Here is a 15,000-nt window from a genome sequence, read left to right as displayed (position 1 = left end):
GCACTTCTTACAACTACTCGAAAAATTAGTTTTTATAGACAGATGTTAAATTTTCTAATCCAACAGTGCCCATGGTAGCCTTCAGTGTTATCCTGAATTATAACGAGGCGAAAGTGGGTGGAGCCTCATGAAGTCATCACTCTGACGATAATTATTGGTGAAGGTTTAAATGCAATATTGGTACCGGCTATTTTTTTTTCAGTAAATAGGTAGATAGCCAATAAATAAAAATTGCTTGACATTGTATCTAGCAGTTATCAAATCAAGCTTGTGTACTGTGTTTCTGAAAATTACCATCTATTCCCTACATCTTGTCAATCTGATTGTGACCTATAAAGTAGACTGTAATTTCTTAGGACACTTATTTTGGGAGTTAGACTAATAATCGAAGTGGTTTTGTATTTATTAGCATATTTTGTTGGTTTGTTCATTATGACAATTATCAGTGGAGAGGTTTCAGAGTTCATAAAGGTGTACTGTTTTGCTTGTATTTAAATTTGTATGTCATTGTTGCCAGAGGTTTAGCCTTCGTTACGTATGGCCAATCATCCATCGAGAAAGAGGGAAGAAATGCTGTCATAAGTTACGTAACGAGTGCGTTCGAAACCTTTTCTCTGAGTAATTTGGCCCGTCTTCAAAAAAGGTCACTTTTACATTATAAGTACCAAATTTATTCAACCTACGTAATGCAGAATACAGTCAAAATTTATGTGTAGATATAATATGTATTCTGAATAAGCGTTATATTTATGAAATGCATAGATAAAAAGTTATTGCGAAAAAACCGTGTTACAGAGGCCCTGAATCTCATAGTAGGTGCATTAAAAACTAGTAAACTGCATTCTTATTACATTTTTCAGAAAAAAACCTTCAAATATTGATTATTTTGCATTTTTGGAGTCATATTTCTTCTGCCAGATCAGCGTTGTAGGTGGCATAACCCTGGAAATAATTTCTGATAAATATAATTGAAAAGCGTTGTAACCTCATAACGTCGTAAGCTGAACCCGTCATAAGTCAGGGACTGCCTAGATATATTCTATATATATATCTATATCTATATATATATACAGTTACCATCCGAGTTACGACCTAGATCCGTTCCGACCAACAGGTCGTATGTCAGAATGGTCGTTAGTCGAAAATACCAGCCAAAATGGCCGACACGTGGATTATAAGTACTCGGTTAAAGTGGAAGATTATACTGTACTCGAGGACATATGATATGAATGTGTTGCATTTTTAAGTAACTTTTTCTGTTGAATAATATTATTGTGTATATACAAGCTGTTTATTTATCATTTTTATGCCTTTAGTTTCACTTTTATAATTTTATCATATATTTCTGTTGAATAATATTACTGTACATATGTATATACAAGCTGTTTATTTATAATTTTTATGCCTTTTAGTTTCACTTTTATCATACTTTTTCTGTTGAATAATATTACTGTTGTACTATACGTACAAGCTGTTTATGTATTTATCATTTTTATGCCTTTTAGTTTCACTTTTATCATTTTATCATAGAGATATTTTTTAATATATACTGTAGGTGCAATGTATTTAGCTTTTTTTTTCAGTTGCTTAGTTGATATACTACGTACATTACATCTTAATATAATATGGTTTTAGAAATAAAATATTTATTACTGCAGTTGAATTTATTATACAAAAATACAAATGAAGATCAAAATACGAAAATAGAAAAGTTACAGTTCAAAAATAAAACATACAGTACTGTAGTACAAAATAGAAAATACATATGCATGTAAAAAAATAAGCAAAACAACACTCAAAATTAATGTTCACTGGTGCTTGGTTCGACGTCATCAACACTTTCTTCATACGCACGATCGAAAGAAAGATCAGCTGTTAAGTCAGGCGAGGCAGGGGATGGGGAAGGGTGGTTACTGCGCTGGCCGATGTAGGGGAGGGGGTGGCTTCGATGCTGGATGAGGCGGGCTTTTGTGTTCGTTTGACAAACATGCTAAGTGTCGTTTGGATCTTCTGCTTTTTCTTTTCATCGTAGATTTCTTTGTATGGCCTCATTACTTCTTGCATAGATCTCTCTATCCGGGCAAAACCGTTCAACATTCGGATCCATTCCTTCCAATTTATGCAGCATTGTATTAAGCATTTGTATGGCTTCCGATAATCCCTTTACAGTAAACTTTTCGTTCGGCTCCTCCTCTTCTACAACTTCCTTTTCTTCCTCTCTTCTTTCTTCTTCAGCTTTCCTTTCTTCTTCTATTGCTAACAGTTCTTCATTTGTTAATTCCTCAGGTTCTTCACTTATCAGTTCTTCAATTTCTTCTTCATCACATCCTAACTCAAGTTGCTTTGCCAAGCTAACAATTTTTCCTCGGACGTTGCTTAATTCCTCTTCGTTATCGAAGCCAACAAATCTCTGAGGAAGCGTTTGCAGCAGTGTTTCCAAATACCACTCATACATTTTTCTGTCACCAAATCCCAAGCTTTAGCGACATGCTTGATACAATGGTAAATAATTGTTTTTGTATGATTTCCAATAATCCCGCAAAGTCAGCTCAGGGTTTTCATCCATAGCTTCGATGGCTTGGTCAAAGGAAATTCTTACGTAGTGCGCCTTGAACGTAGAGAAATCGCACCCTGGTCCATGGGTTGGATTAGGGGGGTGGTATTAGGGGAAGGAAGACAACGCGCACGTTAGGATGAAGATCATCCAAGTGCGTCGGGTGGCCAGGCGCATTGTCAAGCACTAATAAATAATTAAATCGGAAACTGAATGCCCTTATCGCTACAATATTGACGTGCCTCGGGTACAAAACAGTTTAAAAACCAATCTTCAAACAGTGCTAGCGTCATCCAGGCCTTTCTGTTACTTCGGTAATAAACGGGAAGGGCATGTTGTTCACATTCTTCAGTGCACGTGGGTTTTCTGAAAGCGCAATCAAAAAAGGTTTTAATTTATGTCCTGCGATGTTTCCACCGAACAATAGCGTGAATCTTTCTTTGATTGCCTTGTGCCCTGGTGCACTCGCGAATTCTTTGCTTATGTACGTGCCTTTCGGCATCTTTTTCCAAAACAAGGCAGTTTCGTCCACATTAAAAATCTGTTCAGGCAAATATCCTTCTTTCACAATTAGTTTATCAATTCTTCAACGAATGCCTTAGCAGCAGGCGCATCACTGCTAGCAGCCTCGCCTTTCGTCAGAACATGGTGCACTTGGTACCGATCTCGGAATCGACGAAACCACCCATCACTCGCTATAAACTCCAACGAAGCATATTCTTCACCTCCTTTCTCTTTTAACATTTTAAATAAACTTTTGCCTTGCTTTGCACTGCTCGCAACATCACTTGCACATTTCTTTGTCTATTATCTTCCAGCCACGTAAATAACAACTTTTCCATGTCTGCTATCGGTCCTTCACGCTGTTTGGTGATAATAGTTGACTTGATTGGGGCTGCTCCTTTCACTGCGTCCTTAATCCTTTCCTTGTCCTTTAGAATGGTGGAGACCGTGGAGTGGGAGAGATGGAGACTTCTGCTTATACAATTAACTTTCATCCACCTTCATATTTCTTGATTACGTCCATCTTCATCTCCACCAACGTCAGTGCCTTCCTAGCTTTCTTGGCAGAATTGCAATTCTGATGAGAGTCAGACTTTCTCTTAGGGGCCATGGCAAAGTGTAATGAAAAAAATGTTCCTGCTACAATGTTACAGGTACTTTGCTACAATGTCAGACAGTGAGTGAGGTGGTTGGGATGAGTGTCTGGGATGCTGTGCTGCCGGCGCCGTCGTAACTGTCATACCGCGCCGCACGCACTACGCTACCGCGCTGCCAAACAGTAAACGCCGCCAAATATAAAAAAAACATACCCCTGTCGGACACTGTCGTAAGTACGGGTGGACGTAACTCGCGCAGGTCGTAACTCGGATGGTAACTGTATATATATATATATATATATATATATATATATATATATATATATATATATATATATATATATATATTATATATATATATATATATATATATATATATATATATATATAAATAAACGAAGAAGAGCTTCTTAAAAATACGTATTTGTTGGCAGTCTGATTTATTTTATATTTTATGATATCTAATTCACAATTTTTTTATTAAATGTATTGCTTGTACTCATTTCAAATAATTATTAAGTAACCATTAACTATAATCAAACAAACAAAAAAAAGCTTCCAAATGTCTGTTTATCCAGCCACACTTACGAGTATCGAACGATCGACAAGCAATCACTTTACACAGTAAGCCATAAATTTTTATTATCTCTCTTCAACTACTGAAACTACCAAACAGTATAATAACCATTCATTTCTATTCTTATTTCTATCTTTACCTAATGTTTTTTTTTTTTTTATTAAATGTATGCTGAATAAGTTTTTCAATTTACAGCATCTTTTTACCAATACAATACTTAAAGCACAAGGGGTAGATGCTGACCAACTGGAGAGCAGGACCTTATGGGGTGACTAGCATCAGGAACCAATGGGAGAGCGGGAGGATGGTGGCGAGTTTACTCAGTTGGCGGCGCGGGAGTTTTTAAAATTGTTCTCGGTGGTCCGGACGAATCTCGGGACTTTACAGCAACAACCTTTTTGTATCTTGAAAACTTTTCGTATGTAGAGCAGTAAAATTTTTCGCATTGGCTTTCGTATCTCGAGTTTTTTCGTAAGTAGAGCCTTTCGTATCTCGAGGACTACTGTATATATAAATTATATATATATATATATATATATATATATATCTATATATATATATATATATATATATATATATTACTTACATACATACATACCTACATAATTATACATATATCATCTGTGAGTGTCCCTAGCAAAAAAAAATAAGGGGCACCCACTACATCAGTCATAAAAAGCAGCTAAAGGCACTAAGGTGAAATGTAAAATGAACACGGTAGGAATAGACGAACTGTTTGGGTGAAGCAGGTAGAAGGAGGACTGAATCTTCTACTACAAATTAATAACTAGAGTCAGGGGAAACTATGTTTCCCGCTGCTACTGCTGAAAATTTCAGAGCTTCCAAGGACTTAAGGTAATGACGTTTGAACACTGTCGGCGATTTCCATCCGGTATACTCAACTCATCGAAGTTCATGTGTTGGAATAATTAATTGAGGTGGCTACTGCTCTGACATCATGTGCTTTTGGGAAAGAGTCAGGATTGGCTTGTTTAATAAAGTACAGGATTTGTTGCCTGATGCCTTTAATGGATAAAGTTCCACCTTTTTCCCTCTTAAGAGGGGCCACGATGAGGATGAGGAGGTCCTGGATAGGGGGCAACGTAAGGTTGAAACTGGACAAAGGGATACATCTTGTGGAAGAGGTAGTACTATTTCCAAGGTTCCCACCTCATCAAAGGATCTTCATTCTTTGCCAAAAAGCTACGTTCCGACCAGAAGTAGGACTTCCCTGTGGGAAGGAAAATTGAATATGATCCGGATCTCTGGATAAAAAGCCGACAGTTCTGAAATTCTTGCTCTTGAAGCCAGGCTTAATAAAAATAGGGTTTTTCTTAGGAGCATCATAAACGAGCATGTGTCATTATCGGTTCGGAAGCCAGTTTTAGAACATCGTTTAAGAACCATGAAACTGACGTAGGCCTCACAGAAGGCCTAAGTCTAGCACATGCCTTAGGAATAGACGAGAAGTAGGTATCCGTCAAGTCTATGTTAAATAAAACCAAATTGAAATATCTTTTTCAAGGCTGACTTGTTTGTCGTAATCGTGCTAGCTGCTAAACCTTTTTCAAATAAGGATCTGAAGAAGGATATAGCTGAATTAACTGTCATGATTCTGATATCTGACTCTCTCAGGAAGGTTGCTAACTTTTTGACAGCAGCATCATACTGCCTCAAAGTTGAATCCCTTTTATCGGATTCCAAGAAGAGAATATTCTGAGGGTCAATATTCGCATCTCTTTTTGCCGCAAACTTCATGAAATCCATAAAGTTAGGGTTTTGAGAATCCCTGAGGAAGCGAACACAGTCTTCGTTTGTACTGACTGGGAGAGCTTGGGACTGGGGATCCGAAGAGGTACGAATGGCCCACGTTTCCAGAATTAGGGGATAACCAATTGCTCTTCGGCCAGTCTGGGGCTACTAGAGCCACTTGACCCTTGAATGTCCTGAGTTTGTTCAATACTTTCATAAGGAGATTCACTGGAGGGAAGACGTAAATCTTCTCCCAGTTGTTCCAGTCCAGAGCCAGGGCGTCCGTGGCGTAAGCCAGAGGGTCCAGGTTGGGGGCTACATAACACGGTAGTTTGTGGTTCGCTTGGGATGCGAAGAGATCCACCTGTAGCCCTGGGACTCTTTGAAGGATCCATGGAACGAACTGTTGTCTAGTGACCATTCCGACTCTAGGGGTACTGATCGGGATAGGGCGTCTGCTATGACGTTTCTCACTCCAGCTATGTGAGTGGAGGAAAGATGCCAACTGAACTTGTCTGCCAGGGAGAAGATGGCTACCATGACGTGATTTAGATGACGTGACTTGAGCCTCCTCTGTTTATACAATGTACTACCACTGCGCTGTCCAGGACTAGCTTTATGTGGGAGTACTTTGGTGGGTGTAACTTTTTTAGAGTCAAGAACACTGCCATTGCCTCCAGTACGTTTATATGGAACTGACGGAACTGGAGTGACCAAATCCCTTGAACCTTTTTGACCTGGGAATACCCTCCCCAGCCGCTTAAGGACGCGTCTGTGTGGATGGTGATCCCATGGTGGGAGGGAACTGAAGGGGGGTACTGACACTGATAGATTCTTGACTTTTTGTGCCCACGGCCGAAGCCGATTCTTTAGAATCAGAGGCACTGAGGATAGCTTGTCCCTGGACCTGACATTTGCTCGCGAGCGCCAGATCCTGGTTAGGTCTTTCAGTTGGCTTTCATTAAGACGTTCGTTACTGATGCAAACTGGAGAGAGCCGAGGATCCTTTCCTGAGCTCTCCTTGATGCTAGTTTGTGACTTAGAAATTGCTTGACTGACTTCGCTATTTTTTCTTTCCTTTTGATAGATGGGAATCGACAGAGTGTGGGAGGATAGATTCCATTGAATGCCTAGCCACTGAAAGTTTGACTCTGGAGTGAGTCTTGACTTGGACTTGTTTATCTTGAATCCTAGATATTCTAGGAACTGGATCACTTTCAGTGTAGCCTTGTTGCATTCCTCGACTGTGGGGCCCAGATCAACCAATCGTCGAGATACGCCCACTACCATAATCCCTTGCGATCTGAGTTTGTTGCACTACCATACTTCCGCTAGCTTCGTGAACACCCTGGGTGCCACGTTGAGTCCGAATGGAACTACCTTGAAGGAGAATGTCTGGTCTCCTATCTTGAATCCCAGATACGGACGGAAGTGTCTTGCAATAGGGATATGATAGTAGGCGTCTGTAAGATCGATAGAGGTGGTGACGGCCCCACGGGGAAGTAAGGTCCGCACCTGTGAGATCGTGAGCATCTTGAACTTGTCGCAGCGGATGGCTAAGTTTAAGCGGGACAAGTCTAAGATTACCCTTCTTTTTTGTGAGCCTTTCTTTGGCACGCTGAACAAGCGACCTTGAAATTTTAATCTCTTGACTCTCGCTATAGCTCCTTTCTGAAGGAGGTCCTTTGCTTACTCTGTCAATTCTTTGGAAGGAAGTTGACGGAAAGGTCTGGCTGGAGGGGTGGGTTCGTCAACCAGCTCCACCCAGCCCTTTTGAACACTATGCTCTGAGCCCACTGGCTGAAGTTTCCACCGGTGGCGAAAGTGAAACAGCCTCCCTCCTACCTGAAGTTCTTCATTGGTCCTGGTAACCGCCTCGGCCTCCTCTGAAGTGCTTTCCCCTATTAATTAAAGGGGCCTCCCGATCCTCTCCCACGAAAGGACCCGCTTACCTCTGCCTCCCTTACCCGAGCGGTCATACTTCTGAGAAGCTTGACTCTCGAAGGTCTTGATTGTAAGCTGGAGAGATGGCGTATGAGGTAGAGGGTTGAGGCTGAGGGATATCACATAAAAATTGGCTGTGATTGACCCTTAGAAGTGGAAGGTTGGGCTGTCTGCACTAACGGCACTGCTGGAACTTGTTGAGGAAAGCGTGGTTGCTTCTTCTGGTAAGGTTGGAAACGCCTAGGTTTCCTCTGTCCCTTACCTTTAGGTGTCAGGTCTTGCCTCCTCCTAGCCGTAAGGCCCCAACGGTCCTTAAGGCTCTGGTTCAACCTCGTAGCCTCTGCCTGGACTTCCTTAACCATAGCCTCTGGGAAGAGATCTGCGCCCCAGATGTTAGAGGAGAGTAACCTATTCGGCTCATGTCGAATGGTTGCCTCTAGTAGGACATGCTTCCTACAATTCGTTCTAGCAGTGGCAAACCGAACATATCTGACTGCACCGTTTGAGTCAGGGCTTTGGTCATAAGCTTAAAAATTGGTCTGATCCATAGGCCATGGTTGCTACCTCAGACATAGCCATAGAGTTGATTGATCTGGCTAGTCGTGATTTTGCGTCAAATTCAGCCTGAATAAGACTATCTGGGAGCCTGGGTAGCTTTTCACCAAACTGCTCCATAGCACAGTCCGGTTTGAGTTTGCCAGCTGAGAATGTATTCGGCAAGTCTTCCCACAATTCTCCAATTGAAGGGAGTAACGGAGATGTGGGATCTGCTTCTTTCAACTGAGGCATGGTTTCCCCTTCTGGGCCGCTGAGATGGTCGACCTTGCTATCTTGGTTAGGAACGGGAGCGGGGTACTCTCATCCATTGTGAAAATGGTAAAGGGACTTTTAAATGGTTGTATCTTGGTGTTAGAACAATCCATGTCCTCTAAACATCTGAGCCATTCTCTCTGAGCCTGTCTCGTGAATAGAGGACTGTCTCCTTTGGTACCCTACCGTCCCGCACCTAGCCGAAGGCGTGAGCCTTGCGTAGCCTATGAAAGGAGGCTGTAGGCCTTCCGGGTAGAACTCGAAGTCCTCTATTCTTCGAGTTCCAAACTCCGTATGGAGATGAGACCGTCCTGGAAGGGGGCGCATGACGCTACTCTCCATGGGTTGTTCATAGAGAAAGCAGGAAGTGAGTCATACGGAGGAAGCTGAGTTCCACTTGTGTTGGAAAGTGAGGGAGAGGCTAGAGGAGCTTCTCTTAGCCCGGCTATAATAGTATCTTGGGAAGTGATCCTATCCGACAGGCGAGAGATCATTTGTTCCATAACTACTCTTTAGGGACCCAACTAGGTCGCCCACCTGTTGCAACAGGCCAGCATTGGAGTCCAAGAAAAAAACCGGAGCTGCTGCGGAGGTGGAGGGGAGGCTCTGAATTGGAACCAATGTAGCGGAACTGGTGATTCTGCCGGAGTGCGAGATCTCTCCTTGGATTTACTTTTTTGAGGACTTAGAGCCGGAGCTAGAAAGCTTTAGACCTGTCTGGCCCCGGGATTGGCGAGCCGGAGACTTACGTGGAGGAAGAAGACGAGGACGTCTTCTTAGACGACGATGACGTCTTAGTCAAGGTCATCACTTTAGCCTTGACCTTAGGTCTAACCGAAGCCTCAGGAGGAGTATATAATTCATCACCCGTAAAAGCCTTGGAAGGATGGAGAGGTTGCAGGGGTAGAAGAAACAGTCACACCCAAGGGCGACCCTTGGGTGCCCACATTACTTACCTCGACCAAACAGGTCGTCTATACCTACCATCGGTTCAACATTAATATCCAGGGTTGCGACATCCGTGGAGATATCCTGGTCTTGTTCAGTTAAGGAGGCCGCCAGCTGTTGTTGGATGAAGGCGATAGTCGGGTCCGCCTCTACTGGGTCGACGTAACCTGTCGCCTTGCCTCCGGGGAAGATTAATAGTGCTAACCGCTTCTCGAGGATGTAGGGCTGACCCTTGGCGGCGTTCTTGCCAAAACCTCCGACCCAGGCCCGCAGGGTAGCCAGTGCGGTATCCCTTACTGCCGGAGCCTGTAAGAGAGGGCGTATTTAGATTTAAGAATCACTTAAAACTAAAACTTAGAGTATAACTTAAACTAGATGCCTTAAGTTAAAGTAAATGATGAAAACTTAAGCACTAAAAAAGAAGCGGAGCAGCTACTGGAGATGGAATACTTACCCCTTCCAAAGCTGGCTCACACCAGATCGTAACATATGGTACACGTCTCATGGTACCAGACCTGGATGTCCCCGTGCGGAGTCGCGCATGGAGCATGGGACCGGCAAACTTCGTGTCCACAGGGGTCCTGAAGTGTAGCGGAACATCCCGGATGCTCACAGTTGGTGGCCTGTAAGTGGGAAGACACATGAGTATCTTAAAAGGCATCACTTACAGACTAAAGGACAAAAGAACTCCGTTACATGCCGGAGCTCGGAAAAAAATTGGGCATAACCCCTCCCTGCATTGCCTGAATAGGCTATAATCCCGGAGAGATCCGGTAAGATATGAAAGGGAGGGGGGATGGTTTAAGGTACTTAAGATAAACTTATAGATAACTTAAACCTAAACACAAGCGAACCGGACTAGGTTCAGTGTGAAGCGGAGTGTAGTAACTCAGCAATACGGTAAGGTTAGTAGTGACCTACTGTATGTTCCGGTCCACTCTGCTGGGTGGACTAGCCCCTTCCGCTGGATACCAGGACTCCGATCAGGGAGGAGCTCTAGTAAGGAGGGAAAGGCGAGAGGACATACATGCTCGAGCTAGCCCGGAGCGACAAGGTATAACAGAGGGGGGGAAGGCCAGGGCCCCCCACAACGTACCACCCCCCGCCGACCGAGAAGCCGGAGAGGTCGAGACCAGTCTGGGTCTGTCCCGACTCCCTAGCCCCTCCGCCTGAGGGGAGAGAGGGAGGCAGGCTCGGGTATGCGGAGCGAGCATGGGCAGACCGACCCACCCCCGCCCGGGGGGACTCTATGGAAGAGCGGGAGGGGGGGGAAGGTGACTGGGCAGGCGTCTGGATGTCCCGTGATCACGAAGTGACCACGAGGCGGTAAACTGAGATACGATAACCAAACCTAGGCCAACCAACTGATCAGAGAGAAGCTATCGGGAAGCAACTTGAACTGAAAAGCGGTAGCATACAGGCCCACAGGGCTAAAACCAACTGATCAGAGAGATGCTATAGGGAAGCAACTGAACTGATCAGCGGTAGTATAGGCTCTATGAGCCAGGACCTAGGCTAAGCCAGACGCCTAACTAACCTAACGATGACAAAATACATATAATAAATAAAATAAAATGAAAGAGAGAAAGTAATATAGCAGGAGAAAAAATCCAGGAGTGTACGACTAACCCGAAGGCAAGTCTACCACTCAAAGCTAGTCAGAGGCCGATACTAAGAACCTGGACTAGGGTCTGGATAGAAAAAGCCTACATAAGGTGAAATACATGCATGCATGACAACCTGAGTAGACCTTAATCTAAACAAAGCGGATAATCAAATAGAGCGTACATAAATAAGGGATGTTCTAGGTATGGGAGACCAAGAACGAACCCATCACGCGGCAGAACCATGCTGCCATGCTTCCGACCCCGAGAACGTATTTATACCTAAAAAACGGCAAATACTGTCCCAGGGTCGGAAAAAAACCAACTAACCATAAATACTGAGTACTTAACTTAGCTGCTGCGATAGCTGCACGCTCCATTATAGATAAATCCAACGAAAGGGCACAAAAAACACAGAGAGAAAAATAACACGTGTGACTCGTGTGCGCTAACTGAAAAGGATGGCCACCAGAGGCGCAGCAGTCGGCAGCCCCCCCCCATGGGATGGAGTAGTAGTAGTACGAGCTGCTCACTCTGTGGGTCGGCTCTCCTCATGGAGGGTTTTTTGTTGTGGGAGATTTCTATTGGTATTTGGCTCGTGGTAGTGGTCTCACTCGCCTAGTGTTCATACCGACACCCTCTTGGAGGGTGAGCGAGTCAGTTATACTGACCTTTTTCTTTATTTTATTTATTCTCTGGTATGTGTTAGTACATTTACCCTAGAAATAATAGATTAAAGGATATTTCGCTGGCGACACGAGCAATCGCCCCAGAAATAGATTTTTCCTACGTCAAAATCCCCTTATATATATATATATATATATATATATAATATATATCATATATATATATATATATATATGTATGTATGTAGTTAATGTATGTATATACATGCACACATATACATACTGTACATATATATAACATTTACTTTTACTTCTCGCCATATCAACCCATGAATTTTCCCTTTTTGGGTGGGATTTTCTTGAAAAAATAATGCAGCTCTTTCATTAACCCATGAACAAAGAGTTTTCATCATGTTATCATAAAAAAAAAATATTATATACATCCCAAGACGTAAGGAAAAGTGCATCCCCAAGCACTCGAGTTATCCCTGAAAAAACATCACGAAAGTCTGGCAGCATTGTTGGACCATGATCCTCTAACATGTTGGTTACATAAGTTAACCCACCTTCCACCTTTCGTTCTTCCATGTCATTATCGCATATTTCACTTATTTCATCACTTGAGAGCTTGTCACCACTATCATACTCTTCCTCGGAAAGAATATATTCCTCAGAAGATTTATCACTGTTCTTACTCATGATTTTGCAGTAAAAATGCAAATAAAACGAAGAAAATCAACTGAGAAAATAAAAAAAATCGTGAAAAAAACATTCATGAATGCAACCATGACTGTGCATCAACTTATGATGAGGGTGTGACGTCATAGCCAAGAATGTCCATGATTGGCTGAAAAAAAAGGAGCAGCAGCTTAGTGTGTGTTAGTACAGCCTGCCTACGCATGCAAAAATCAATAGGAGACATAACCCAACACTACAAGTTTCCCTATTGCGCTATGAACTTATGATGATGTATGGCGTCGTAGAAACATCACGGTCCCAAAGGGGTTAATATGATTTTCTCTCAATTTTGTCTACAATTGTGTTTGATGGCATAAGTTTACTGAAGTTTTATCCTTGTTGCCGATGCACAATAATAGTCATTGGCAGTTTGAACAGTTTTCTCACCTTCAGCTACAACTTGGTTTAAATTTAACAGTATATTTCCTTGTTGATATTTGACCTATAGCAAATAAAGTTATTACATAAAAATATCTCAGTCCTTTTCTACATAAGGTCATTTATAACATAACTACTACTTTAATTGTTTACTATTGTACGATGGTTGAAATACAAGCCTAAAACGGATGTTGTTGTTATCCGATTCGGTTGTACTTAGCAAAAAAAGTTCTTTCATGTTCAGTTGTTCATGGCCGTGCACATTTACGCAACGAGTATAACGTTAAAAAAATACTTTAACCATTTTCTCTTTCTCTTGCTGTTTTTTAATTTATTTAACTATAAGATGGGATGAAGTTACGCTATTGTAATTTGGTCTCTCGTAGAATCGGATTATCGTAAGACGAATTATTGTAACTTGAACACAACCTGTACACAGTATGAAACCTTATTATATCTTTACATACTCTTTCTCTTATGTTTTTATACAATATTTGTTATTTAGATATGTATTTTCCTTATTTAATAACATGAAACATAAGATATGGGGTAGCATTTTGAGGGTTGGAATGGATTAAGGGTAATTTAAGTATTTTCAGCGGGGAAAATACTTAAACTGAATTTAATTCATTCTGGCCACAGAATGAATTAAATTCAGTCAAGGTACCACTGTATTTTGGTATTAAGATGGTGTTCTGAATAAAAATGTACATAAGTTGTTCGTAGGAATACAGATGCTCCCAGACACACGCACACCTATGATTAAAACTGCTGCTAGGGACTTTAGATTTACCTGTCATCTTTAGGGCAGGGACTGAAGTGTCTAGGATGGTTTTGTAGTACCCAGTGGGATAATTGTAAGGGTTTTGTGGTGAATTGAACATTATTACTGACATGAATAGTTTAAACACTTTTCTTTAGTATACTGTATTATGATAAAAAAAAATTTGCTGCATTCGTTTGTTGTCATTGCATTGCTCAGTGCAGTTTGGTTCAAAGTGCATAGAAATATGTCAATTAAATGCTGTGATGCTCATTTAATAGTTCTTTTCTCTGTATTTATTTTTTCCCTCAACCAGAGCCAAGCTTAAAAACTCTTAGTTTACTACGTGTCCAGGCTCTCAAGGACAAGTTGGACATTTCATGGTTGCCAAGAGAGCTCCAGTTAATGCTGGAGGTGATGCGCATGCCCAACAATATTACCCGACCGCTCAACCACACTGGATAAGCTTTGGTATTCATTAGTGTAGATTTTGTATTTTCTTGCTCTGTGAGTATAAAAATAGCATGCAGCACTGTTCTGTACACCATAGGTTGAATTTAGGATTATTTTTAATTTATCTTATATTTTTATGAAGGTAGCTTTATGAAAACATGAAATAATTTATGGATTCCGCAGCTGAAGGTAATTCTGCACATTATTTACTTACGTTTTGTGCCAAGTACTGTACGTACTGATTTCTTTAACAAATACTATCATATTCTATTGTACAGTCTTAGGAACACTATGTATCAGTGATTTCCTGTTCTTAAGTCAAATAGTGTTGTATTTGCCTGTAAGTTATTGTATAAATGATTATAGCAATATTTTTTATCATTGTTATGACAAGTGATACCCCCGCATTGAAATTACTGAACTTTATGAAGACAAAATCTTGGAAAGAGGTTTAAATGGTTTTATCCACTTGTTTGTTTGGGCAGTATTTAGTGGTGTATTTAGTGTTCTATTTTATGATATATGTTGTTTTAAATTATGTAATTGGATATACAATGTCTAGTTGGTATTAATGAAAATGCATTGTTAACCTTTTCAAGATAAATCATCAATTCCATATAGCTAGCTCTCTCTCTCTCTCTCTCTCTCTCTCTCTCTCATCTCTCTCTCTCCTCTCTCTCTCTCCCTCGTCTCTCTCTCTCTCTCTCTCTCTCTCTCTCTCTCTCTCTCTCTCTCTGTGTGTGTAAGCCCTTA

The 15,000-nt window shown here is 41.5% G+C and overlaps 1 protein-coding gene across 1 annotated transcript in view; it reads left to right on the top strand.

Moving 5' to 3' along the window:
* LOC135212186 (kelch domain-containing protein 3-like) overlaps window positions 1-14,905 on the top strand; it is a 109,982-nt gene extending 95,077 nt beyond the window's left edge. Inside the window, exon 7 of the mRNA XM_064245632.1 lies at window positions 14,111-14,905. Within this exon, the coding sequence (XP_064101702.1) occupies window positions 14,111-14,259 (149 nt within the window). The 3' untranslated portion in view covers window positions 14,260-14,905. The remainder of the gene's footprint in view (window positions 1-14,110) is intronic.
* Window positions 14,906-15,000: the final 95 nt, after the last annotated feature.

The sequence above is a fragment of the Macrobrachium nipponense genome, chromosome 40, assembly GCF_015104395.2.
Source record: "Macrobrachium nipponense isolate FS-2020 chromosome 40, ASM1510439v2, whole genome shotgun sequence".
NCBI lineage: Eukaryota > Metazoa > Arthropoda > Malacostraca > Decapoda > Palaemonidae > Macrobrachium > Macrobrachium nipponense.
Note: the sequence above shows the minus strand (reverse complement) of the source record. Positions and strands in the feature narration are given on the sequence as shown.